We start from the raw sequence: 27,275 nt of genomic DNA, 5'->3' as shown, positions 1-27,275 counted from the left end.
ACAGTTCACTAGCTATGAATTCCAAGCATATTGCAAACAGTTGGGTATTTGTCACATCCGTACTGCACCATACCATCCGCAGTCAAACTGTTAGGCAGAACGTTTCGTGGACACACTAAAGCGTACATTGCGAAAAATTCGAGCAGAAGGAGAGACTTTAGATGAAGCATTGCAGACTTTTCTGCAAGTTTATCGAACCACACCTGTACTAGAAAAGTCTCCAGCTGAATTGATGTCTCCGCGGCTTATTCGAACAATCCAGTCATTATTACTACATCCTGTTTCACGGTCACGAAATGAAAAGCCAGAAGCTGGTAGAAAATTCTTCCTTCCTGGAGAAGCGGTTTATGCACAAGTCCATCGCAATAATACCTGGGAGTGGAAATCGGCATCAATAGTCGAACGAGTCGGTAGAGTGAACTACAACGTAATGTAGGAAGACAACCAGCGAATTGTTAGCTCACATGCAAACCAACTTTAGATGCGTCTACAGGAGGAAGCTTCGTGTGAAAATAGGAATTGTCTGCTCAACCCCTGAAAGCGGAAAGACCTCGAAGGATTCGTGGGATACCAGCTAGGTTTTAGCCGTATTGGTTGAATTAAGGGGGGATATGTTGCATAGTAACACGCATAACGCAGTACCACTGTAAGGCTCGATCAGAGTACACATTGAGTGAATAAAGATGATTCAATTCTCAAGATATATTCCCTGCGACATATCAGTAACGAACGTGTCAAACTGTAAATTCGCGAGATGCCCGATCACCTTACACTAGAAACCGGGTACGCTGCGTGTAAAAGCGGAATAAATATGCGTAACAAACACTAACATGCGACACTCACGCGTACGTACACTTATGCAATGTCCTCGGAAAGGATACACTAACACTCTTAAATTGTATGGGCTTCCGGTGGTATAAAAGGGACCAAACATTGAATAAACAAGCATTCGATTTTTGCAACTCTAAGAAACCTCGCCTTTTTTAATTTTACATATTTGCATCACGAAAGAAATCTCACATCCCTCTTTACGCCCTTCTGTGGCATAGGCTCCTCAAATTACTTGAGAGAGCAACTAGCGGAAAGGTTAATTACTGGTGTTGAACGGTTGAGAAGATTGCTGTTACTCGAACGGGTTTGACTTACAAAGCGGAATCCTTCGCGTGGCCCACAGCCATCGTAACGCCATCGCCATCGGTGTACCAAATATCACAGTATGTCATGGAGACTTTGTTTACAACTATCGTTTTGGTCGTAGTGCGTAGTTTACCAATGAAAAAATCGGGTTTTTCGTTGTTATTTTTGCAATCTAAAGATATGTACACAGGGGCTAGGCAATCACACGGTCGCAAGCGAGCCGTCAATGTCACTCCACGCGCGGAGTTATGTTCCAACGGTAACCATACTGGAAGCGGATTCCCACGACAACCGGCGCAGATCTCGAACGGAACCTCCACGTGCGGTGTCGTATTGATCGGATGGACCACCCGGTATGCAGACTTATGGTTTAGTTTTGCAGAGTTTTATAGTTTAAACTAGTGCCTTTATTGAACAATCCGAAGTAGTTCGGACAAATCAGTTTATATATATATTTTTTTTAAACAAATTTTCGTAGTAGGGTACGTGTACCAATTCCAGTGTTTCCCATGAAATTGGTCGGTTCCGAACATTTTTTGGTCTCGTCTCTCGATTTATTCATCGTATCTCATAGGTTTTTTGTTCGTTCCCATAATTTATTGAAATCGTCCGATAGAATATCAATACAATTGAACTAAAAAATTCTGGGAAACGCCCAGAAAATCGTGGGAACTCGACAAAAAAAGATGGACAGCCAACAAAAAATTATGGGAACCAATAAATCAATCGTGAGAAACCCTGTATGGCTATAATATGGCTATGTGATGTATTCAGAAGTCAACTTGAGAGTGAGTCATGAGGTGCAATCATGTTGCTTTTTAAACTCCGTCAATGGATGCTATGATTTACCACGTATTTCATATAACTTATTTGATACCTTTTTACTCTTGGTTTATCTGTTTGGGTCTTCACGTTCAAACTTTTTTGTAATATTTGTGTAGAATTTGGCTCTTTCGGTCAAAAAATTTTGCCGACCGCTAAGACATCCTTTTGCAGAATGTGTTTCTTCAATTAAGAAACAAAGAGCAAAACCATCACTTACCACATTCAATTTTGTCTTGTCTATAGTCATCATCTTTGTTCTCAAACACATGCTCAAATTAGGTTGTTTTTTGGATTCTATTTCCTTTATTCTTACACATTGTTTTTTCTTTGTTTTCTACCGACTGAATAACAAATCACTTAAAATGAAATGAAAACCCTTTCTACGTTTACGCCCATCACGGACTATCCTATTTGATTGAATCTCCGTCGTGTCGCCAGAGAACGGCGCGCTGTAGAAATACAATTAAACTAATCAACCAACCGGCAAGTGGATTTAATTGGCCTGTGAACGAAAAAGGATGCAAAAATAGGAACAAAAACACACACACGTACGTACAATGAGCATTGAGAAGGTGTGCTTTGAAATATGTATACACATTCACGCGCATCACAAATGCACCAACGTGGACGTGGTTAACCGCTTCCGTCCGCTTGCCATGCCCCGTTGGTGCATCTGATGTGCATCGTGAACAAAGAGCGATAGGAAAATAGGATATAGGATCAAAATTTTAACACCGTCCCAATTCGCTTCCAAAATGAATAGCAGCGGTGGGAGGTGGGACTGTGTCATTTCCGGTTCGGCGTTTGAGTGAAGGACATTGAGATGGAAAATTTATGGACCAATCAAAGCCCCACTATACTGACCTGCACCGTCATCGGAAAGCAGCTGAAAGTGGCCCCGTTCGTCCATCCGTAGGCGACTCCATTTCGTTAGCGGCGTCGGATCTGTCCACCGATGGATGGTGGCGGGTTTTGCAATTGTGGAGAAAAAGACACTTGCGGTTAGGTGGATCGGATCGGTCAGAAAAACGCGGACTTTCAATTGTGGTGTTGCGGTCCGGAACGCATTCGCCCCCCCCCCCCTCCTCCCGTTGTTTGTGGTTACCGAATCCGTGTCCAAACCCACTTACCGTAATAGATGGTTTCGCGCTTGCGGATGTAACCGGAATCGGGCACGGTCAGCACGCAGCCGATCGAGGTCGGTGAGATGAGCAAATGTTTATCGATTTTCCCGTAAACGGTCTTATTGTACATGTGGTTTGCATCGGCGGTGACCAGTGTGCGCGAGCTTACCAGGAACAGATTACCGCTAACGCTGTGTGTTTTCGGGTAGTGGGCCCCAAAACGGAAAGGAAGAAACGGGAAATGATGATCAGATCAAACATTTAACCAATATAGTGGCACAGGTGCAATGTTCGAATGTTGGCATCCTAGGGTAAAAGGGACCGCCACCGTTTCGATGCACTTACATCAGCAGCAGGTTCGGCTCGGGGTATATCATGAACACGCTGCACTTGATTAATAGCATGTTATCACTTTCGCCATCATTTTCGTAGTGCAGGAGTAACGTTTTTTCGGGCACTGGAAAGAGAGGACAACAAGCATTAACAGTTTGTAATGAACTATCCCGGACGCGTGCGGTGTCCAAAGCTGCACCGTTCGGATGCTTCCCTGTAAAACGTTGCCATTTCGGCGAGCACTGCGCTGTGCAATGCAATGAGCTGAAAAGGAAAATTCTGTTCCGATACTCCGATAGGTCAGAAGGATGCAAAATTAATTCATGGAAATATAATATTCCATTCGGGGTCTATAGGCACATTTCATTGTCAGCCCATTTCCTGTAGCACACAGCGCCGGCTCTGTAGCTTGTTTATATTTTTAATGATTAATTTGAATAATTCTGACGATATTCATTATTTATGAGTTAGTGAGGAAGTGTGAGCATTGCAGCACAAGCGAACGCAATACTTTAGTTTACTTCAGAGAAAGTCAATGCAGTTCGGTGGTGGGATGTGGAATTTATGTTTGATATACTATGCTATACTACTTTGCTATTCATATGTGCCCTATAGTTGGGTTGATAAAAATAGATTGATAAAAATACAGGGGAAAAACAACTCATTAATTAATCGGGATTCTTATGCAAAACAGGTTATTGGTGAATTTAAATAAAAAATGTACTAGATAAAGCTATGCACAATGAATGATGTTGGAGTTTTTGGAGGTACAACCATAGCTATGCCATAACTATAACAATTATTTTCAACCGTACAACCATAACAATTATTTTCATTTATTACTTCGAACCTAATACTTTGATTAGTGTTCAATCAAATGAGCGATAATGAATGACATTTGTATATTTACAGAATACAGAAACATTTGTATATTTATTTACAGTCAATTTTCAAGACTAATTTGTTATTATTTTCCATATACCTCTGAAATGAATGTATGGCTTTTTTGCCGTACATAATAACAACCAGTGCTGCAAAATGTCATGAGCATCACGAGATATTCACCAACGAAAACAATGAATATATCCGTGGTAGCTTGATGCTCATTGCTGATACTCAATAAAGGTGCGTCATGACATCTGACGCACCTTTATTGACTGACTGACAAGCTTAGCTTAACGCCGGCGCAAGCATAATCATGATTTTTCTGGCTGTGAACAGTACTGCCAAATGCCACTCTTTCGGTCAGCAACACTCATGACTGAAACGAAGCTCAAATCAGCTCACGTACACAACTGAGATGATCAGAGTTAAGATTCAAACAGTTGGTGGACCAATCAAATGCTTCATGACATTTTGTTTAGCACCCAACTTTTGATCACTCACTTTGTCACGACATTTTCTTCCAATGATAATCACGACATTCTTGGAATATACTTGGTGTGTGGTCTCAAGCAGCATAATGAGCATGCTTTCTCCTCTGTCTGGTTTGATAGTGTGTCGGGTCAAACAGAGTGAGAAACTATGCTAATTTTGTTTCTTGGAATCACTCGCACGCACCGCATATCTATCGCGATGATCACCGACTGAAAATATTACGACCAAGTGACTGACCAAGAGTTGGTTGCTCACAATGTCACCAAGCATGTATGAGTCCATGAGTCCAAGCATGTAAACTGTATGAGTCTCACCTCCGATCATCACAGTAGAGCTCGTGATGCTGACATTATTTTGTTTCAGCCGCAATTTGTTATGACTATGTCAGTGACATTTTGCAGATTTGATCTGCAGTAAAAAAAAGTCATGACGTAGTGGCTGACCAAGCGATGGTCGCAAAAATGTCACGAAGCATGAATTGGTCACACCAATCGTTTAGAGTATCACCTCTGATTATCACAATTGATTACGTGACACTGAAATGGATTTTGTTTCAGTCAGATTTTTTTTATGACATTGACAGTGATATTTTGCAGCATTGGTAAAAACCCTAATGAAGTATCCTATAATTGAAGTGAATAAGAAAGTGAATATTTAATTTAATATTACATAAAGATGTATATTAGATCTGATTAAATTTGTATGTTTTAAGACTAGAGGTAGGCGGGGCAAAATGGCACAGTTAAATATATTTTTCTGTACCCATTGGATAATATTTATTTTCTCTGATATTTTAACGGCGACCAATGTTTTTACCTCTTATTCACGAAACAAAAATAGATATAAACTTATTAACAGCAAATATAAATGAAATTTAATAGTCGTGCAAATGTTGTGCGGGGTAAAATGGTCTTGCTACGCTCGATACGCTAACGCATTGGTTTAACTAATTATTTTATATCTTTATTTTTTATAAATCTTAGGTCATAAAATGTACATGATGGGCATCAAACATTGTACAGGCGGTCCCCGAGATACACGATTAATGGGGTCCGAAAACGGGTACAAAATACCGCGTATCTCAAAATACCGAAAGTCGAATCTCGTCATTTCCAGCCAAAATATCACAAATTTTCGTTAAAAAACCGCGTATCACCGAATCCGCATATAAGAGGTACCGTGTATATCGCGGACCGCCTGTGTTTGATATTTTTCGATCGTTAGAAGTCATTGTAAACATGTAAGTTAACCAATAATGCAGGTGACCATTTCGCTCCACCAAACCATTTTGCCCCAGGTTCCCCTATTAATATTGCTAGGATTAATATGACTTAAAAAAAGAAACTTAATATTTAAAATAAAATACTTCTTTATCCGAGTTTGTTACTAAGGAGTTGACTTAAACATGGACTAACAATGTATGTATGAAAACAGCCATTGAATTTTTTACAGAAAAGAGAATACGCTTTTAATAATGCTTTCTGTTGTATGCTAATCCCTTTGTAATAGCCAAAGAGTCCTTTTGTGATTAAATAATCACAAATTTTGCAATCGGTTGAAGTAAGTTCTCAAAACATAAAAACCGATCAGCATTAAGTACAGTCATTATCCGATATACGCTATCTTACGGGACCGAGCACAATAGCGTATCTCGAGTTTTCGCGTATAGCGGATTCCTATAGAAAAATAGTTTACACTACCGGTTCGAGGGTTGAAAAATATCGCCACAGATTTGCATTAAAGATTTTGGGTAAAAGTAAGGCTCAGCCCTCTACGTTACGCTAGTGTTACGCGTAACGCCTGTTAATCACAAACCCAAGCAACATTTTTGAACGTTTGTTTTAACCGCCGTGGATGAGCAAATTAATAGATAATCATGTCTTATTATTGTTTACTTTTATATGATAATTAGAAAAGCTTTGTTGATAATTAGAAAAGTTGTCACAACTTCAAGAATTATAATTTTAACAATCTTATAAATAAAAGATGTAAATAATAAAAAAATGATTATTTTTTTATTTGTCCAGTTATTGATAACGTAGTATAATGAAATGCTTACAAGTATTTATTAACTTCATTAACCTCATTTTAAAAAGAGCCCTTGCATCTAAAGTAATTTTTATTCAAAATGGCCAGAAACATAGATTGAAAAGGTAATAGTTATATTTCACATATATAGTTTAATTAAAAATATTTTAATATTTTATATTTTCTAATCATAGAAAATGTTACTCCAATTGAAAGCTTTTGGGGTGTTCATGAGCTTCCTTCTTTCAGACTTTTTTCATTAATCATAATGCAACAATGAAAAATATTAAACCTGTTATTTAATTGTTATTTAAAAATTAAATCTCCTTGAAATCGGTTCATCTTACAGCAATTAACTTTTTTCATCTCAATTTAAAATATTTTTTATTCAAATAATGTAAACTGGTCGGTCGCCTGGATGACAAAACTGTAGTAAAAATGCTGCTTGGGAATATTTTAAGGGATGTAACGCTTCTCCAATGTAACGTAGAGGGCTGAGCTTTACTTTTACCAGATTTTGTTGTAAAATAGGTATCTTTTGCACAAATTTAATGCAAATTGCTTCAAGAATATTAAGGAAATTAAAAAAAGAGCATATAATATATCAAAGAACTAAAATATTTGCAAAAACACATGGAGCTGTCAAATTTAGAGGAATCGCCTTCTGCGAATTCGCGTATATCGAGTATCGCCTACTGCGGATAATTGCTGTATTTGCATTAAGAATGAAAGTAGTTCATACGACATTGAACTTAAGAGATCAGTAGAGATAAATAAGTTAGATATTTTCCTGAATGGCACTAAGCTCATTTATACAATTATACTTTAAATGATCCATAAAAAATATGTTCATTGCGGTCATAGTTGAAACGTAACAAAACCAATTATATAACAATAAAATCATTAATGAAAGAATTTTATTAAAACTATCGTTTTCTATCTATCCACAAATTGCCAACATCCGGAAACATCTTGAAGAAACTATAAATAGACACTACACCGGTACGATACAAAGGCAAACCCTAGTGCTGCAACCTAATATACCGCTCCACATTCCTGTCCACTCGTTGCGCGCTTGAAGATGTAAATCAATAGATGCGATTACATCGTAAAATAAGCACAACGCAACACGATCCACCAGCCGACGTTTGCGAAAGCTTACGAAGGCACATTCCTTCAGGAAAGGTAATTACATCCGAGGCCTAATCGAATCACATACCATCACTACCACACCACTTGTGGGGATGTGGCTGGTGCGGAAGGAGGAATCCTTCCGTCTATGACAGATATCGAGCGCTATGGGAGCGGGCGGGCGTAGGATAGCATAGGATACCGTACGTACGTACGTACTTACCGACAATCTGAAACCGCGCCATTCGCCGATCGAACGAATCGTACGTCTGCACCGAACACATGTATTCGCCGCTGTGGTTCAGCTTCGGATTACGTATTACCAAGGCACGGTACTTGTAGTTGATGGAATCGGACATCGAGTAGTTGGTCTGCAGCTCGTTCTTGAACTGGTTCTGTGCGTCGCGACACGGCCGTTGTTTTTCCACCGCCGAGGAAGTAATCCAGCAGGAAAGCATGTTCGAGAGGAAATGAACATTGGCATGGCATAAAGTGCTTCAAGCGGTTCGACCTCACTGTATACTCGCTAACGTGTACGAGGGGACATGATGGTATTAGAATTATGGATGGATTTCGAAGCGCGAGTACAGTACGATGCAGAGTATGATGGTCGTAAAGTTCATTAAATTGTTACATGTTTTCATTAAATGTTTGTTTATTTATTAGATAATGTGCAATTATCACTACATCGTTCTTAATCAAGTGAAGTGCAAAGATATACGATGTATTTTTATTAGTTTAATATGTTTTAAAGGATGGTATGCAGTAATAAAGAAGGATATTTTGTACAGCAAATTCCATACTTTTAGGCGCAATTGTTGCATACAAATGGTAAGCATAGAAAAACTATACAAAAAATTATAAGACAAGTCAAATGTAAAATTAATAATTCACATTCACGTGAATTTTTTAACTGTTACTGTCTCCTGAAGATTGATGACGGTAAGATTTCGAAGAAATAATACATCTAAATTTGCACACCCGGTACCATCATCTCGCGCATCACACTGTACCGCACACCTCACGGAATGCCATTTTACAATCGAAGACGTTAATGAAGAGCAAAGCCCGCTGCTTCTACAACGACAGAGTCACGGTGGGAATGTATGTGGCTTGTGCTTGTACTGCCCCATTACGCCTTACCATTCCGACCGGTGTCCGGGACGGTATCCACTGGTAGATGAGCTTCTTGTTGAAGTACCACTTGAGCACGAAGCCGCACTCGCGCGCCTTAATCTCATACTGACAGTCCATGATGAGTGGCTTCAGGCCGGCGTCGGTTGTGAAGTTCAGTTCGCTCGGCACTGTAGACACGCTGGCGGGTAGCTGTTGCACGGTGGTGGATGTCATCGGCAGACCGGTGGTAACATCGTCATCTTCCCCACCACCATACTGTACCACCGACGAGGGTGTGCTCGATCCGACCGCATCGTAAGTGCTCCGATCGAGGACGTACGTCTTCGGTACGTTTAGGTTCGTTATGTGCACGGACTGGTACGCTGCGAATGAGTAAAGTGGGAAAATGGGAATCAGCCCAGGTACAAACTCGCACGACGGGCCTGTAGATCTACACCTACACACTGCTCATATGGTGGTTAGATTATAATTTTATGCAATTTCCCTTCCCCCCCAACGTGCGGGTGGGTTCCATTTTGGTTTGCGAAGCCGAATACATTTAGCCCTATTCTGCAAACCGCCGCTCGTTACTAAACACCGTTGCAGCAATCACCTTCGCCAAGCAATCCGCCAACACAAACCCCGAGCACACGGGGAGCGATTGCATCGAAAAGCAAAGCTACCAATACCGATGTCACGCGGAATAATCATCATCATTTGCATGTAAATTCATTTATCTTAATCACGGTGAACTTTGTGGCGCCGGGCAGTATGTGAAGGGGTAGTGCGAATCCTCCACTCCCATCAGGGGAATGATTTTACGAGGAAAAGCGTTCAACACGCCCTACCGCCGGTACGGTTCGCTCACGTGCGATGCTGTTTACTCGAAGCAGGCGGTGGAAAATGAAAATTCGTTTCATTCGCGAGACGAGATTGATGTAGCAAAAAGGTACACAGCACATGCTGTGCGATTTGCTGTTGTGCTGGCAGTCATGTTAAAAAGCATAACCGTAACTATCGTCCACACCCCTTTGCTTGCTTCTCTCGCTGTATTTCTCCAGGGTGCAGCAGAACGGGTGAGGTGGGTGGTTTGAGAACAAGAAAACAGCGTGGGCAAAGCACTTGCTTAAGAATATGAATATTTCATTCAACTCGTGCCCCTTTCTTATGTTTTACGGTATGCTTTACGCGTAACTTTGTTGCGCGAACAATGTTTACGCCACGTAAGGAGGAAAAGAAGAAAAAAACACGGAGATAGTCTTTGTTTCTCTTGTTTTTTTGTATCTCTATCTTTTGTACTTTTCTGTCACGGTTTTGCCCTTCCACGCGGGAACGTGGCGGTGTGTTGTGTGCTGTTCTGCACGATTAATGGAGCAAAATCTTGAATACCAAACTCCACCCCATCGTCACACCATCGTTGCAGCAGCTTGTTTATTATTGTGTAGTGGTGTGAAATGAAACACATCTGTAAAACAGCACGAAATGTCCGAAATGAAAAAGCATAAAGCGTGGATAGAAAACCATAACCATTATCACCCTTCGGTCGGTGGAAGCGATGGGAAGTTGGGTTTGCTAATGAAATTTGATACTTTTTTTTGTGCATTCTTAACAGTGATGATGGATCATTGTTTTAGCGAGAATAAATTTTATCCCTCCTCCGGGGAAGCTCAATTCCCATTTTATGTTTGCTTTTTTATTTTATTTTTTGGGTATCGTGATACAACTAGCTTTCTTTGTAATGCATCCTGATTTTATTTGTATGCTGTGTTGTTTTGCATTCATACCATCCGCCTCAGTTTCTGCTTGCCAAAGTTGCAATAGTTTTCACACCAACTCAAAAGCTTGCTACAACCATCCACCCAGTAAGCGCCTGCAGCTTATGCAATAGTGATTTGTTTTTACGGGAACGTACAACTCGCACAACAACAAAATGGAAAACCCGACCAGTGCGCTGGGGACCACTCAACTTTAGCCTTGACGTGCCCGGTTGCTTTTAGTGCAATTAAAGCAATATCAATACGATGTAGCCTCATCGCATTTCGGGTATGGCAGTCGAGGGTCCGTTCCGTTCCTGTGTTCCTGCATACTACTCAGGGCTCAGGGAATTGGAAAAATGCATGATAAACTTGCTGCACTGTACTGTGCACCAGCCGGACGCTGGAGAGATATCGACTCTCGGTTGCAAGGGTACCAGCGACCAACTCTCGGAAGGGGAATACGAAACGGAAGCGGATTGGAGGTGGAAAGTTTAATTCAATTTCATTCCACACCACCAAGTGCAGCAAGCGGTCAAGTGGGTCAAAGTTGTCGTGCTGGCTAGGGGTAGGATGCTTGCAAGGGGGGGGGGGGGGTGGGGGGGGAGGTGGTGTAGCTTACACTTTAACGTCCACCTTTTTGCATCTGGTGCTGTATGTGTGACATGAAGTGGGTAAATGGAAGGTGGTGCAGAGGGAATGCAAACGTGGCACTGTGTCCGTGGTATCGGTATCGGTGAGGTATCGGTATTGTTTGCTTTATACCAGCCACCGGGCGCCTCCATTGTGTGCTGTACAGTAAGATAGCAGACAATGTTTAGTTCGATGTTTGTAACAAAAGGTTTTGAAAAAGGTTCTTGTTGTGTTGTACTTTTTAAGCTACAAATAATGGGCCAATCCCATGCTATATCTGTCAATTTTAATGCTTAAAAACGTGCTCCTCTCCAGTTAGTATCTCGCGTATGGATGGCTTAAGTGGACCACATTAGTCACAGAGGCAGTCCTAGATCGACTACGCTTGTCGCACACACATGATAATGATAGGAAGAACCATAAATTCAATATTAATTTAAATAGCTATAAATATGTTCATCAATTTACATCAGTTTGAAATGAAAATCAGTTTGTACGTGAGTAGTCTTTGGAAAATCATAATCGTACCCAACAAAAAGACTAAAACGAATTTAACTGTTTGATCTTTTCTCAAAATATCAAACTTTTCTCTTACTACCAATTAAACCACTAGCATCTATTGGGACAGGTTCACCACAATCTTCAAACACTGCTTTGCTTAAGCCGAAAAGAAAATGCTTCCAAGTAGTCTTAACTCGCGCAAACAGCTCACTGAACAGTGAAAAAGTTGTGGTTTTAATCTTGAGGCATTTTTATAAAATTTATTCACCCCTTCCCCCCGCGATGTTTCTTTCGAAGGTTACGAAGCCTTTTTGTTTTTTTTTTGTTGGTTTGCTGTTTCAGATCAAAAAGTTTAAAAAGTTTTGGTGGTATGACGTACAAAGAGAGTTGAGAGTAAGAGAAAAAGGGGGAGATGAAAAAAAGGAAAGAAAAGGAATGAAGGAAAGAAGTTTTGATTGAAATTATTTTTGAGTATTTTACAGCACCACGGTATACTGCAAAGTTTGGTGCCAATAGAGCAGAACAATGGTGTTTAGGACGATAAAAGTTTGCTTTCCGATTTTGGCTGTGACCATTGTAGGTTGTACTTCGAGTAGTATTTAAACGGGGATGACTAAGTCATAGCAATAGGCTAAAAATGTAAAACCAATACAATAAATAAAACGTAGAAGAACACATTCAATACCGTTTTTTCTGTCTGAATGTTAGTACATTAAATACGTGAAATTTTACATATTTTTATAATCTTACTATTTTTACTATGATTAATATTTACTTATTTTGATATCCTTATTCATTGCAACTAAGGAAATTAAATACACCCAACGACCTGTGATAAACGGTTCTACATTGATTTTTTTATATTTTTAATTTACTTATTTATTTGTTTATTTGATTTATTTATGCGTTATTTATTAATTTTATCCAATGTACAGTGGGCATTTGCCAGGCTTGTTGCTTTTGAATGTCGTATATCTCTTTATGAAGTTTTTTGTCATTATTGCGTAAAAAAGCTTTTCCAGCAGGCCACGCGAAGAATTGGCCTCTGGCTGAAGTCAAATGGTCGTAAGTAATGATTTGATATTTGTGGACCTCATTTTCACCTAATAAGCAGTCCTTGCCGGTTGCGCTAGGTGCAACTGTCTATAGATTTCAATATATATTTATCTATAGATATATAGTCGAAGGAGGGTGATTAGAGCAGATTAGGAGATTAGATTAGAGGGTGATTAGGAGGGTGATTCCAAGGCCTCTGTTATATGCGGAAATTAAGAAAGATAAGTTTCCTTTTTATTTTCCTGATTTTGAAACTATCTTTATCAAATATACGAAATATCATGCAAAGTTAATAAACTATGCTAATTGTATCAGGTAATTTATTAGTCGGTCTCATAGTACAGTCGTCAACTCGTACGACTTTACAATATGCCCGCCATGAGTTCAAGCCCCAAATGGAGCGTGCCGCCATACGTAGGACTAACTATCCTGCTATGGGGGGATCATTAAGTCACTTAAAACCAAGCCCACAAGTAGTGGTAAAGCCAAGCCTTGACCGACAACGGTTGTTGAGCCAAAAAGAAGAAGAAACATTTATTAAACCTTGTGCACATTATATACCATATTGCTTGAAAATCTTGCGTATTCAAAATTGTACATTTCGAATTCGGCCGCTCTTCCAACTATATTAATTTACCTCCTGTTACTATCGCAGCCAAAATATATGTATTTAATGCTCTTTTCTAATTGACGTGGAAAGGATATAGAAGAAGCCAATTGCACAATTTTTGTTACATTTTATAATTCTAGGAATTTGATACATGCATCGCAAAGCAGAAAGAGCAACCAGGTCCCGATGTGATTCCAGAAATAGTTTTTGATTTTGAATACCCACCAGTTAATCTTTATCTTGACCGGTTGGCCATAAAAAAATATTTTTATTTATACCAACAAGATTACTCCTGACTAATGCTAAAGCTGAACTATATCTGACTGATTCTAAACTTCGACTGCTGCTCCTTTCCTCTTACTGTGGAAGTCATTCAGTCGTGGTGTTGACCCGATAATGGTACTTCTCGATTCGTAGATAATGGTTCCTTTTTTCAACAAGATGAGCTTTTAACCACTTGTTCATACTACGGTATCACACGAACTGCTTCTACTGAAAAATGTCACTTTTTTGCGGGGCGATAGGTAACACTCGTTTTTAACAACCTGTCCTGTTGCAACATTACTCTTACGTAGTCACTTCACAAAACAATTTTATAAAAACTTCACAATATCGGGTCTCTTTTCGGGCGCCAGTTAATCTTTATCTTGACCGGTTGGCCATAAAAAAAATTGTTATTTATACCAACCGGATTACTCCTGACTAATAAAACTTCGACTGCTTAAACCTATCAAGCTAATATTCTAACTAGACCGCTGGTTGCTGGTTGCATCGGTCCGTTCTCACGATCGGTCTACGTGTAGCATTTCTTACGCGTGTCGCCGTTGTCTGCTCGTGGCCGGTGTAGCGTTACGTCGTCGTCTGCTCGTGGCCGGTGTGGAATGCCAGCTTGCAATCTTGTTTCCAGCAAGTCGGTCTAACTCACCATATAAACTATAACTAGTGTCAGACGATTGAAATATCATGCATATAAAGTGTGAATATGTGTTTTTATCTTTTGTTCTTCTTCTTTTCTTTTTGGCTCAACAACCGTTGTCTAAGCCTGCCTGTACCACTACTTCTGGGCTTGGCTTTCAGTGCCTTATTGATTCCCCCCATAGCAGGATAGTCAGTTCTACGTATGGCGGCAGGGTCCATACGGGGCTTGAACCCATGACGGGCATGTTGTTATATCGTTCGAGTTGACGACTGTACCACGAGACCGGCATCTTTTGTTCTACGTGTGAATAAAAGTGGCCAAAATTAAAACTAGTTTTCCTTTTCCAAAGCCAAATATAATGTGTAATTTAAAATTTTGGGATATCTCTTTCAATCTGAAACATGACAGAATATTTTTTTAACTTTAACAAACAGAAACAAACTACAAATTAGAAAGAAATCAGATCATGAAACGCTTAAAAACGAAAAATGGCTTTGAAAAATCCCTTCATACGATCATTTAAGCAAAGCCAGCAAGTGGCATGGTTCCGAACTACATACAAAATGTATTCTACTATCATGATATATGACAAAAAATTATAAAAAAACTATAATTTCATAAAAAATAAAAATAAAAGCCACACTACAAAGAAAATTTCAAAAGACATGTACATGGTACATATATATCTTTATTGGAATATTAACTCGTTTATAACCAAATGAAAATTAAACAACAAATATCCGAAATGTGCATAAATTAAACCATTCCAAATTGCCAATATTTCATCATGTGATTGATTGAAATAAAAACCAAATTAAAAATATATAAAACTTGTCATCAACAGATTCCGCATTTTGCGCCTCTCAAGGACCAGTTCCGGGGAAGTATATTAAATATTTGATGACTCCTTCCTGCATTGCGAGCGGTACACTACCGAACGGAAGAGAAAACGGGATTGAATAATAATTTCAATACGTTCGAAAAATGACTGTAACTTCAGTAACACGAAGCACTACGTTTTGCAACACTATGTCAGGCATGAAATATGAAATTCTGCTCCAACCTTTTTATGAAGAAGAGTCTTGTACTGAATAAAAAAAAAATGAACGAATGCACACAAATCTCCTTCATCCTCAAAAAATCACAGACCAAGAAGGGGAAGGATGTGTAGCCATATACAAAAAACAGTTTATGTGAGGATAATTTTTGCTCACACGAATTCAATTTGCTGACTCGGCCGGAATGTGCAAATGTGTATACTGGACCGAAGGGTAGTACTGTATCCTCGGTTTGAGGTATAGAAAAAAAAAATACACAGAGAACAACACCAGGGATCATGTCTTTAACCTCCTTTTTTATTTTGGAACACTTGAATCTGGACCTGGTGTGGTGAGGCTTTTCCGTTCCTTCCTTGCTACTGGACGATGCACCGTGGGACGATCATCTTCCCGTGACGGCCAGTGACCCCTTTTGCCTCTTTTATGTCCTTTTCTCTTTGAATGTGTTTGTGTGAGTTTGTTTGTGCAAGAGAAGAGAGCAGGATCAGACCTACCAGCCCCAGACGCAATTGCTCCGAAGGGACAAATAAATGCCACGGAAGGAGGAAAACCAAGACGCAAAAGATGCTCTAAAACTAAAAATAAAATTCAACACATCCAGGAAGCAACATTGAAGAATGGCTTCGCATTTTGTTGGTTTATTTTTTCGCTCCTGTCGTCCATATCACAAGAAGGAAGCGATCTGTATCTTTTTATTTTTCCACTTTTATTATCCTGCGTTTTGGGATTGAGGATAAAGTATCCGCTATGTGTGTAGCCCAGTGTATCGGTAACTAAGGAGCAGTACGCTACTAGCAGCAGCAGAAGCAGCAGCAACAGTAGTGGCAGCAGTAGGCGGGTATGTTTATTTTATCAACCATTCCCCCCTTTTCACCTTTCTCCACGCCCTTGCGCCCTTGCGACGTCACATGACAAAGATGGCGGACGACGGAAGCAAGAAAGAAAATAAACCCGACTCTGCAACCCTCTGTTGCACTGGCCTTTCATCTATTTATGTGGCGACCCTTGGCGGCTTGACCGGGGTAGACGCAGCAAAAGATGGTTTATTTATGTCCAACCAGCACAAACACACACACACACGTACAACCATGTACACAGACGTCTTCTTTATTCACTATAGACATGTTTTTTCTCTGTGTGTTTGCAAGCGGAAATGGAAAATCAAGCATGGTGTGAACCTGAACCTTACCCCGGGAAGGAACCAACTGTGCACACTGTATGCAAGGGAAGGAGGGAGCGGGAGGGCGTGGTTGCGAACGAGTTGTGGTCCCAAACCACGGGTCAAAGCAGACAGCCAACGATCCGGAGCATTCTTGGGAGGAGGATGACGGGTTCGTGGTTCGAAGCTTAAATGAAGTTTGTACTGTTGGGTACGATCCCGCCATGATTGCAGCTGCCGGCTTTTCTCCATTTTTGTATCCGTCAACCTAAAGCAGCTTTATTCTAGAGCGTGCCAAGCTGCAAAGCTAAATTCCACAAACCAGCACCATAGAGGAAGGGAAGATGATCAGGAGAGATATGTTAGCCTTTATTGAAATTCTGCTACCCTATTGCTACGCCATCTTCTGCCGCTCCTTGCTGCGGTAGGATGGCCTGTGCTACAAGCTTGCGAAAACCCTCTTACTATAACGCCATCCACCAACTAAAGAAAGGATAGTTTGCACTCTGTGTTTCTTCCAGCTGGCCGGGAATGGGTTACCCGCCCGGTGGGTTCGTAATAGTAAACAGGGGAAATAAAGTGAACGAAGTTCGATGTAGCTCTCTGGTAAAGGTTTTGCGTTTTGCGTTTTATTGTATCCGTTTGAGCAGGATTTCGCAAGAAGCAACTGTTTAGACAAAGAATTATTTATTTCATTCTAAATGGTGTATGTGTATTTCCGGAAATATGTTGAATGCAATACATAAATCAGGATGGGTAAATAATTGACTTAATGTCATGCAGCAGACCGTGATTTATTTAATGTTTGAATATTTTTATAGAAAGTGGATGCTCAAAGCTCCATTAGAGATTGTTATGAGTATTTTTATATTTTCTCTCGCAACAAAGGGAAACAAGAGATTTACAAAGTAATATTTAAAAAACTTAAGTTTAGATGCAAAGGTACAACAAATTATAATTTGAGGTAGAAATAAAAATGTTTTTATGCAATATAAACGAACTGCTTACAATACAGCCAAAAAAAACTTATATCCAGTTCTTTAATCCAGATTCATCTTACAGTTCTTATACAGGTTGATTATTAGAGAAAACTATTTTGTATTTCAAGTTTTCTTTAGTTATCATTTGGTTTAAGACATTTAATTAAGATAAATTAATGAACATGTTAAGTGCAAAAAGAGACCCTACATATCAAAATAAAGTTCCTCATGACGACATGTATCCCTTATGTATGTAAATGATTTACAAAGAGCCACAATTTAGAAACAAATTAGGCACGGCTTAACGATAAATTGAGACACAGCCTAATAATAAGAAAAAGCAACAATGTATCAAGGAATCATACAGGACATACATGTTTACAAGGTTATCAAGATTTTGTAGGGATTAAATTTTCCAAAAATTCCAATTTTCTTCATCAACTACTGACCGAGTTCAAGAGCTGCTAACCCAACAAATAAATATTTGCTCTTTAATGGTGCGTTATCTCGCTTTTTTTAAGTTCGTCCAAATTTTGAACATGCGTGTCTAATGATTTTATTTACCGATTGTTCTAATAACATTTTAATTTTTAATCAGGCAACTATGGAACATCCATTAAAGAAAACATGTTAAATTGAAAGCGAATACGGACTATAAAATATTGAAAAGTGTATTGTGTTGGCATGTGATTGCTTTACCCCTTGCTAGCATATACTATTTCTACGATTAAGATAAGGAATAGAAAAAAAATGAATATAATTAATTTCCCACTTAAATTAAACACAGGCTAATATTCACCTTGCCGGCATCTCGTGATCATTCTAATGCGTTTGCAGAGATATAGGATTGATTGCTGACAAGCAGACATGCATACAAGCATTCGATACTACAGAAGCAAGTCTGGGCCACGATGTAGACTCAGAAGGATAGCACAGAGATCAATACGATCGTTATCTTCACTTGATCGTTTGTATTGTTTAGGATTAAATACTTTTTATAAAGAGCTCTTTGTTCAGTTTTTGGTATAGCTACTAATTATATAAAATCTATAAACTAACTTAAAATAATCTTTTCTGTGCATATTTTTCAATTTTATGTTTTTTAATTTATACGACTACATTAAAAAGGCGAATTTATTTATTCTTTTTTTATTTATATAATTCTTGTCCGCCAATGATGGCCCCACAAAATATCGTAAATTCTTATACAATTATGTAGCGCAGACCTTCACTAATACTAGAAATGGATGTATGCAAATCAACTCCTGCATAGAATAGATTAAAACTGCGTGCCATTGCTGATATCGGTTCATTTGCCGCATAATTAGTGTTATGCCTATTTACATACAAAAGGGACGATAAACTAGAGCTAGAGCGAGGAACGTGTATGTTTACTTTGCTTAATAAGCGAGGTGCGTACATTTCTCCTTTTAGCAGTTTGGTCATAAAGATTATTTTAGCCTTTTCACGGCGCTTCTCTAACGATTCTTCACCTAACAATTAGCATCTTGTTCTATAGGGTAGCGTGTCACGATTTGGCCATTTAAACACTTTAATCGCGAAACGAGTCATATTTTTAAAAACTTTCAATGCGTTTGATCCAGCGATCAGTATGTGGACATAACAAAATTGAACCTGGTTCTAAAATAGATCTGACTACACTGTTAAACAGTGTTTTGATACACAAAGGTTCATTGAACTCTTTCGTCATTTTCCGTACTAAACCCAGGGTCCTATTGGCTCTGCTTACAATGTCTTCTATGTGTTTTGTAAAAGTTAATTTATGATCTAGTAAGATACCAAGATCGTGAATTGAGTCTGCACGATTAATCGTTTGTCCATCTATGTCATAATTATAATAAATAGGCTGTCGGGTACGAGTAAACGAGATAATAGCACACTTATCTATGCAAAGGAGAAGAAAATTAAATATTTTTACATCATCTGCATACATTAAGTAACTGCCAACAGGTAAAACAAAAGAGACATCATTTACATATATTAAAAACAATAAAGGGCCAAGGTTGCTACCCTGAGGAACTCCAGATGTGCTTGTAAAGATATCTGAACTACCTTTTCCAAACTTTACGTAGTAACTCCTATTCATCAGATATGACTAATGTTACTCGTACATTCCGATACAAATTCAATTAGATTTGTGGATGTCGAGTGATTTGGCATAAAACCATGCTGTGCAATTGCAATATAGTTTTTTAAAGGTCCTATCAATGCATTGTGTACAATTATTTCAATCAATTTTGCACATGCTGAAAGAGAGGTGGCTCTTCTGTAATTATTTGCCTCACTTTTATCACCTTTCTTGAATATACGGATTAGCGAAAATGTTTTCCACAAGCTAGGTACAGTGTGTTGTTCAAAGGACAGACGACATAGATGTACTAGATTGCGAGACGAGATTATTACAATGTTTTAGTACCACAAATGGAATACCATCAGGGCCTAGACAAAATGACAGTTTTAATTTGCATAATGCACATTGCACATCGACAACATTGTGGGGAGTATTTTTTAAAGCTTCATTAATCTGAGTTGCATTAAATGATTGACTAACATAAACGTCATGAAAGCGAGATGCGAATGTTTTTGCTTTGTCGTGTTCACAACTGGCTATTTCACCTTTATATCTGATTTTCTTTGGTAGTTGATTTTTAGGTTTCCTACTCTCGGCATACGCTCAAAATTTCTTTGGCTTTCTTTGCATATATATTTGCACACGTTATATATGATTTTTGTACAGGGATCGGTTGAAAGAGCGATAAATACGATTTAATCTTATTGCCCTATCATGACTGACACAGGTTTTATGGCGGTATTATGTTCGAAATGCTGCTTTTTACACATTGAAGAGTTTTAGTAGACCATAGAGGGTGGCGTTGTTGTGTACGTTGAGGGACACATCTATTGAATATAGCATTCAAATTTTCGGTAAATAAATCTACATCATCATCGTAACATATATCTGCGTGGTATAGCCTATCCCAGTTTGCACTGCAAATCATTTTATTTAATATGGTTCGGTAGATCGGAATAAATTAATAAATGCAGCATTTAAGAAAACTCAAAGTGGCCATTAAGACTGAACAGCTACAAACACTAAACAGCACTCGGTAAAGTTGATTCTTTTGCACAGGAGCAGATAAAACAGTCCGAGTGCGTCTTTCCACCGGTTAAGCATCCCAGTATTGAAGGGATGTAAGAATAGCACAAATTGCCCGATAGTAAACATGGGCTAGCGAAAGTAAACAAACTAAACTCACACAGCTACACAGCGGGTGAAAGAAACGAACCGATTCCGTTTTATTGTCTTAAGCTGACGCACTCCTTTTGCAGACTTTTCTTCCTCTCGGCTACTACACCTTTCCCTTTCGAGTGGGCACATTACCATTCGATCGTACCGTATACCCTGTGTTGGGGGGCATAGGATAGGCAAATTTTCTTTCACCACTCTCCTTGCAATGCTCTCAACCATAGTGCGCCTTAGTGCAGAGCGCACTAGAGCGCTACAGAGCGCGTGGAACGTTAAAAGCATCATCCAGCAACACGAGCATCCGCCTAAGCTTTAGTTTATCGCAAACAAAATCTCGAAAACTTTCCCACCCATCCGGCTTTCCCACACGAAGTGTGGCGAAGCTAGATTATGCTTTTTTCACTATTGCTTTGTTTTGTTCATCGTTCGGCTAAGTGCTGCCACTGTTTCACGTTCTCTACGGGAAGGTTGATGTTTTGAGATTGCGGCACAACGCAGAATGCTCTCAACCGGTTCACTCGCTGACGGAAATTCGTCACACTTGGCTATATACAGATAAGGATAGAAATTGTTTGTGAAGTTTTGCATATAATATGTAATGGTAATTTTTTTCTCTAATCGATGGGAGAATTTTACGCTAAAACAAATGGTAATTTTCAATTACCAATAATAATTCAATAATAGCATACATTGTGCATCGTAGTTTAGATGTAAAGTAGCTTAGAAGGTTTATAGTTTACCAAAACTTTTATGCGAGTTAACAAATTAACAAAATGATATTTCTGGCCATAATTTCACTCGTGCCCTTTACATCCACATCCTACACTGTAGGCGGTCAAATTGGAGTGCGGAACCATAATATGAAAGCATTTCATCTTCGCCACTGTGTTAATAGACTACACCCTCTCCGGCCGTTTCTCACTGAAAAGTGTTTCTTCCTGTGGGGAAGAAGTCATTCGGGACTCATTCAAAGTTTAGCTTCTGCTCCTACGTTCACCCTTGCTTCTAAAGCTGCCTTTCCCCCTCCTTCGTTATACACCCTGTGTTATACTTGGAATTTATATTATCCTTCATCATAGCCCCCACCATGAACTCCTCCCTCTGGCTTGTCGATTACCTGACGCTCCCAGCAACGGAGGCTAAAACGTTAACCCCAAAACGGAGATGCTTTGCCTGGCGTATTTTAATGACGCCAGCAGCGTAAGCTGTTTGCCAGCAGCATGCCAGAAACACATTAAGCACAACACATTTTAATGAATCCCTATCGCCCGCTACCCGTGCGCGTTGGATTTGCCGGAGCTAATTAAACCGTTCGCAAAGTGTTTTGCAATAATAACGATTATTGGATTAGGTGACCTCCGTTAGGGTTTCGTCCCTTGGCTGCTTCCTGGTCCGCATCAAACAACGCCGTAGTGAGAGGAAGACGCTGTGGAACAGAAAGGGGGACAGAAATCGATTGAAATGGATGAACCATGTTTTCGACGCTCCTGACAACGGTCTGTGCCTATGATTAGGGATGAATGGTAGGTACCGGTGGGTACCCGTGTGCTGGAATTGCGCGAATGATGGGAATTGTATGTTAAATATGTTATTGAAAATTAATTGCAACCCGCGCGGACTCGCCTAACGGATTTGACGGGCGGCAAAGCAGCAATCCCACCCGATACGGTTCAGTGTTAGTATCGGAAGTGGTTGGAAACTTGATGCAATGCGGTTAAATTTATAATAAGCTAGAGGTAGGAACGAGAGGTGGAAGGACTAGCTGGGAGGATAGATTATTTCCCATCATCATCGCCGCAATGTTGTTAAAAGGTAATAAAACGAAATAATTGAATGTAATCTACATAATATACGTATGGTACAGGCTCTCACGGTTGTGCTGTTAGGGAAAACATGTGATTCGGCCGTGAGTAAATGTGAACATGCGATTTGACTATGCATATTTCCATGAATATTGCTAGTGCATCGTGCAGTGCATTGAATCTCAAATAAGACCAATTATAAAGTTATAAAGTTCTTATAAAGTTGAGTTAATTTTTTGTTATAATTTTTCCTTTCGAGTAGTGGTGTTAAAAACGGATCTTTTTGAAGATCAGCTTAGTTCCGGTTCATTCATAAAGGTGATCCGGATCATTTGATCGGATCAATCATTCAATCCTTCGTTCTTTGCTAAACCTGTCAGTTAATGCCAAATCTACCAAGAGATTTTGGCTGTTTCCCATTTTTTTGGGTGTCCCATAGGGTTTTAGTTAGTTCCCACAATTTATTGAGCGTTACCCATATTTTTTGGTTAGATTGTATTGATGTCCAACAGGACGATACCAAATTTATGAGGAAACTATACAATAATATAACGGTGAATAAATCGTGAGACGGACCCAAAACATTACAGCAATTATCCAATAAATCGTGAAACCCTGTATCCAGTGCTGTTCGTCATTCAGAGGCTAGCTGAGACGAAGCGCGATGCGAAGAAAAGCATTACGTGTGAACGAGCGAACGAATGAGATAGCCAGTTATATTTTCATAGTCATTGTCGTGTGGACAATACGCTAAATATGTCGCCGATGCTGCATCTACAAGATTATCGCAGAATAGTGAAGGTGTCAAATTTTGTATAGAATTGACACCTATCACGCAGATTTCTCCATACGATTGCACATTGTGAACAATTATGCTATTCGTGTATACACGCCTTAAAAGACATGGGTGGTCAAATTCAAAGCGTGAGTCAGATCGTCGGATATGTCTGTCCTGCTATCTGAATTAAGATTTTTTTGTTGAGAAATTTAAAACATTTTTAGGCTAAACACAAAGATTTATTTTCAAGGATAATAAGAAGGTACCACAAATAAGTTTGGAAATATTGCTTTATATATATATAATATATATAAATATTTGTTAAGCAGAGCATATGAAAGCTTTTCCAAAATCGACAATAAAATATAGGGGAAAGCGGGGCAAAATGGGCATGTTAAGCAGTTTACTGAATATTCCTTTGAATATGCCACAAAACACAATTTTTCTTTCATTATTGTATGCCTCCACCATTTATCTATGGATTAAAATTGCCACATAGAATGAAAACAACTTAAAAACAATAAAATAATGTAAAATAAAAGTTGATGTTTTACGAGAAGCTATTTTGACACACGGGGTAAAATGGGCATAGCCCTGGGGCAAAATGGGCATATGTAAACAAACTGTGAAACGTCAAAACACTGGGGCAATATGGGCCACAACAACTGCGCTTAGGTAATGGTCTATGCTTTTGCGCACGTTTCGTGAAATGTATTTTTCGTTCTTTCTTTTGATTTGCTGGTCAGAAAAGCCCTTAAAATTCTTCCAAAAATATGTTATCAAAATTATAACAGTTTTTACACGTTTAAATCTACAAAATCGAATGTTTTGAAGCTGTGCCTGTTATCATTATTGAGGCGACAAATACAACACCATAGCCTCACCAAGCGCCGTATGTCAAAAGCATCTGCCCATTTTGCCCCAAGAGTAACTGCCCATTTTGCCCCACGTGTAGCATTTTTGTATTTTTTGTTATATTAGTAAAAATACGAATTCAATCGCCTTGATTGCTTCAGACAAATTGTAAAGAAATATCATATCTTTAAAAATATATCATTAAAAACTTCAACGCATCCCTGTGACACACGTTTAAGCTTATTTTCGAAGTGGCAAAAATTACATCAATATGCTGCTAAACCTTATTTTGCATTTTTCTTAGTTATTTGTTATGTAAGGGTTATGAAACTTACATGGTGTTCATAGAACACTCTAATGAATACATTTTGAGCATTGGAAAGTATCTTTGTAGTCAAATAATGCTTAAATAGAGGGTGCCCATTTTGCCCCACATGCCCATTTTGCCCCGCTTTCCCCTACATATTTTAAACGATGTCAGATTTTGATTGTTTTTAAATTTAATGCTTCTTATTCTTCTTTTTGGCTCAATAACCGTTATCGGTCAAGGCCTGCCTGTACCACTACTTCTGGGCTTGGCTTTCAGTGATTTATTGATTCCCCGCATAGAAGGATAGTCAGACCTACGTATGGCGGCACGGTCCATACGGGGCTTGAACCCATGACATGCTTGTTGTTAAGTCGTTCGAGTTGGCGACCGTACCAGGAGACCGGCTTAAGATTATATGCTAGTTATTAGCAAATTGCCAAAAAAAGGATTTATTCATTAATTCATTCCTTAGTTCATTCTTTAGGTATCGAAACAAAAAATTAACGTGACAAATTTTTTTTTTTTTATTTTTGAGGTTTTATACCGGAAAATACCTCAATTGTGGTGAAACTGGATTATTAAAAAAATGTTCCTAAAATAAATAAAAAAAAACTAAAACAAAATACCTCTTTTTCTAGAAAATGGACCAATTTTAATGACAAATAAATAGTGAAATATTTTCTCAATTATTAGTAATAAAAATACGTTATTTTTTTTTTCATACATTGATGAATATATTCCGCACAACCCTGTAACCAATTCTTTCATTTTCCATACAAATCATATGGAAAAATGCATCCCGCATAGCGAATTTTTTTGCATAACGAGTGAGTCGGAGTCGGAAAAATGGATTAAACTTGTTGTGATGGGTTCGACTCTACATTAATTTCAATGTGAATAAGTTCAATCTTACATTCCTGACAAGATGGTAAATTTTTCAAAAATTAGTCTTGAAAACATATATATACACTTAAGTTTTTTTACTAACAAAGAGCTATAATGTATGTATAGTATTTTTTTGTATTTATTTTTATACAGATGTAATCATGATTCCTTCAGCTTGTAACACAAACTTTCTTTGAATAGAAGATATATAGAAATCAATAGACATTTTAGATGATGTACAAAAAACGGGTAAAATTACTGTTTTAAAAGGATTCAAATCACATATACAGTTATATGACAACTGATAGCTTACGACTCTGATAAAGTTAATTGATGAAAAAGTTTTACGATATAGTAAAAAATAGTAAAACACAGTTAATTGTAAAACAGTACGATGTACGGATAGCGGTAATAAATAAATAAATAAAAAACTCTCTTGCAATATAAATATGCAATAGAACTGCAATAGATCACAACTATCAGGATATGAACTTTATTATGTACTCATGTTACAGCATTCTGTGAATTCAGTTATAGTCGTGCGACTTCACTTTACCACCGCACTTTCGCTTCGCCTCGGGCAATAAGTTAATGGAAAAATTGTGGAACAAATCCTCATTTCCCACATTTTCCTCGTTACGATGCGAAGGTGGAGGACTTTATTCGTTGCCTAGTACATGCGGAAATGAGCTTAAATATACCAATTAAGTTTAATAAATTGACTTGATAAGCGTAACGGGTACAGGGGCTGACCATAGCTAACACTGCTGCACTGAAGTCCCACCATGCAGAGTGGGTAAACATCGATTTAAATTATAAAAAATGGAAATTACTAATAGAATCAGAATATTTGCATCCTGCACAGTACACCCATACAGAAATCATAGCATTCGAATCATAAAAGGGATATTATGTTACAGTGGAACCATGCTGAATTGCACGGTTGCATCAGCCTCACCCTGAGAAAAAACTGTTTTTTCCCATTAGGTCTATTAAAGGACAATTTAATTTGTATTCCAATAAAATATTCCCTTTCGTCATAAATATCTAAGTAGATGTAGTATGACGTTTATTAAAGTAAGTAAAATAGTTGTGGTAAGCAAACAGATTGGCCGGTCTCGTGGTACAGTTGTCAACTCACACTACTTAACAATATGCCCATCATGGATTCAAGCCCCGAATGAACTGTTTCTACATACGTAGGTCTGATCTATCGTGCTATGTGAAATTAGTAAGTCACTGAAAACCAAGTCCACTAGTGGTACCAGGCAGACCTTGACCGTCATCGGTTGTTGTGCCAGATAAGAAGAATGAGAAAGTAAACAGATCAAATATTTTTATTGTTCTATTTGTATCATAATCCTGCACAAATTCATAGTAAAACCAAAAATTCTATTGACAATTCTAATTCTATTGAAACCTATAAGAAAGCTATCATGAGCTTTTATTCAATGTATAATTCAATTCCATGCAACCGTCCACATTTCAACGTACACTAACTCGACAGGTACGGGTCGTTGATGGCAGACCAATTTACCTAAGCAGCAGTCAGTCGAAAACACTTTAAATTTTGCCCACAATCAACCAATCAGGTTTCGTTCATCGTACCATTTCCATCGTACCATCGTACCATCAA

The 27,275-nt window shown here is 38.6% G+C and overlaps 1 protein-coding gene across 1 annotated transcript in view; it reads right to left on the bottom strand.

The window, feature by feature from the left end:
- Window positions 1–2,248: 2,248 nt before the first annotated feature.
- The window catches only part of LOC120957609 (uncharacterized), a 35,068-nt gene continuing 10,041 nt past the window's right edge, over window positions 2,249–27,275 (bottom strand). The window contains exons 3-8 of the mRNA XM_040379897.2: window positions 9,099–9,454; window positions 8,179–8,350; window positions 3,432–3,543; window positions 3,093–3,277; window positions 2,827–2,907; window positions 2,249–2,464 (exon numbers count right to left, since the gene is read on the bottom strand). Of these exons, the coding sequence (XP_040235831.2) occupies window positions 2,370–2,464; window positions 2,827–2,907; window positions 3,093–3,277; window positions 3,432–3,543; window positions 8,179–8,350; window positions 9,099–9,454 (1,001 nt within the window). The 3' untranslated portion in view covers window positions 2,249–2,369. The remainder of the gene's footprint in view (window positions 2,465–2,826; window positions 2,908–3,092; window positions 3,278–3,431; window positions 3,544–8,178; window positions 8,351–9,098; window positions 9,455–27,275) is intronic.

The sequence above is a fragment of the Anopheles coluzzii genome, chromosome 3 (assembly GCF_943734685.1).
Source record: "Anopheles coluzzii chromosome 3, AcolN3, whole genome shotgun sequence".
NCBI classification, from domain to species: Eukaryota; Metazoa; Arthropoda; class Insecta; order Diptera; family Culicidae; genus Anopheles; species Anopheles coluzzii.
This window is presented reverse-complemented; position numbering and strand designations above follow the sequence as displayed.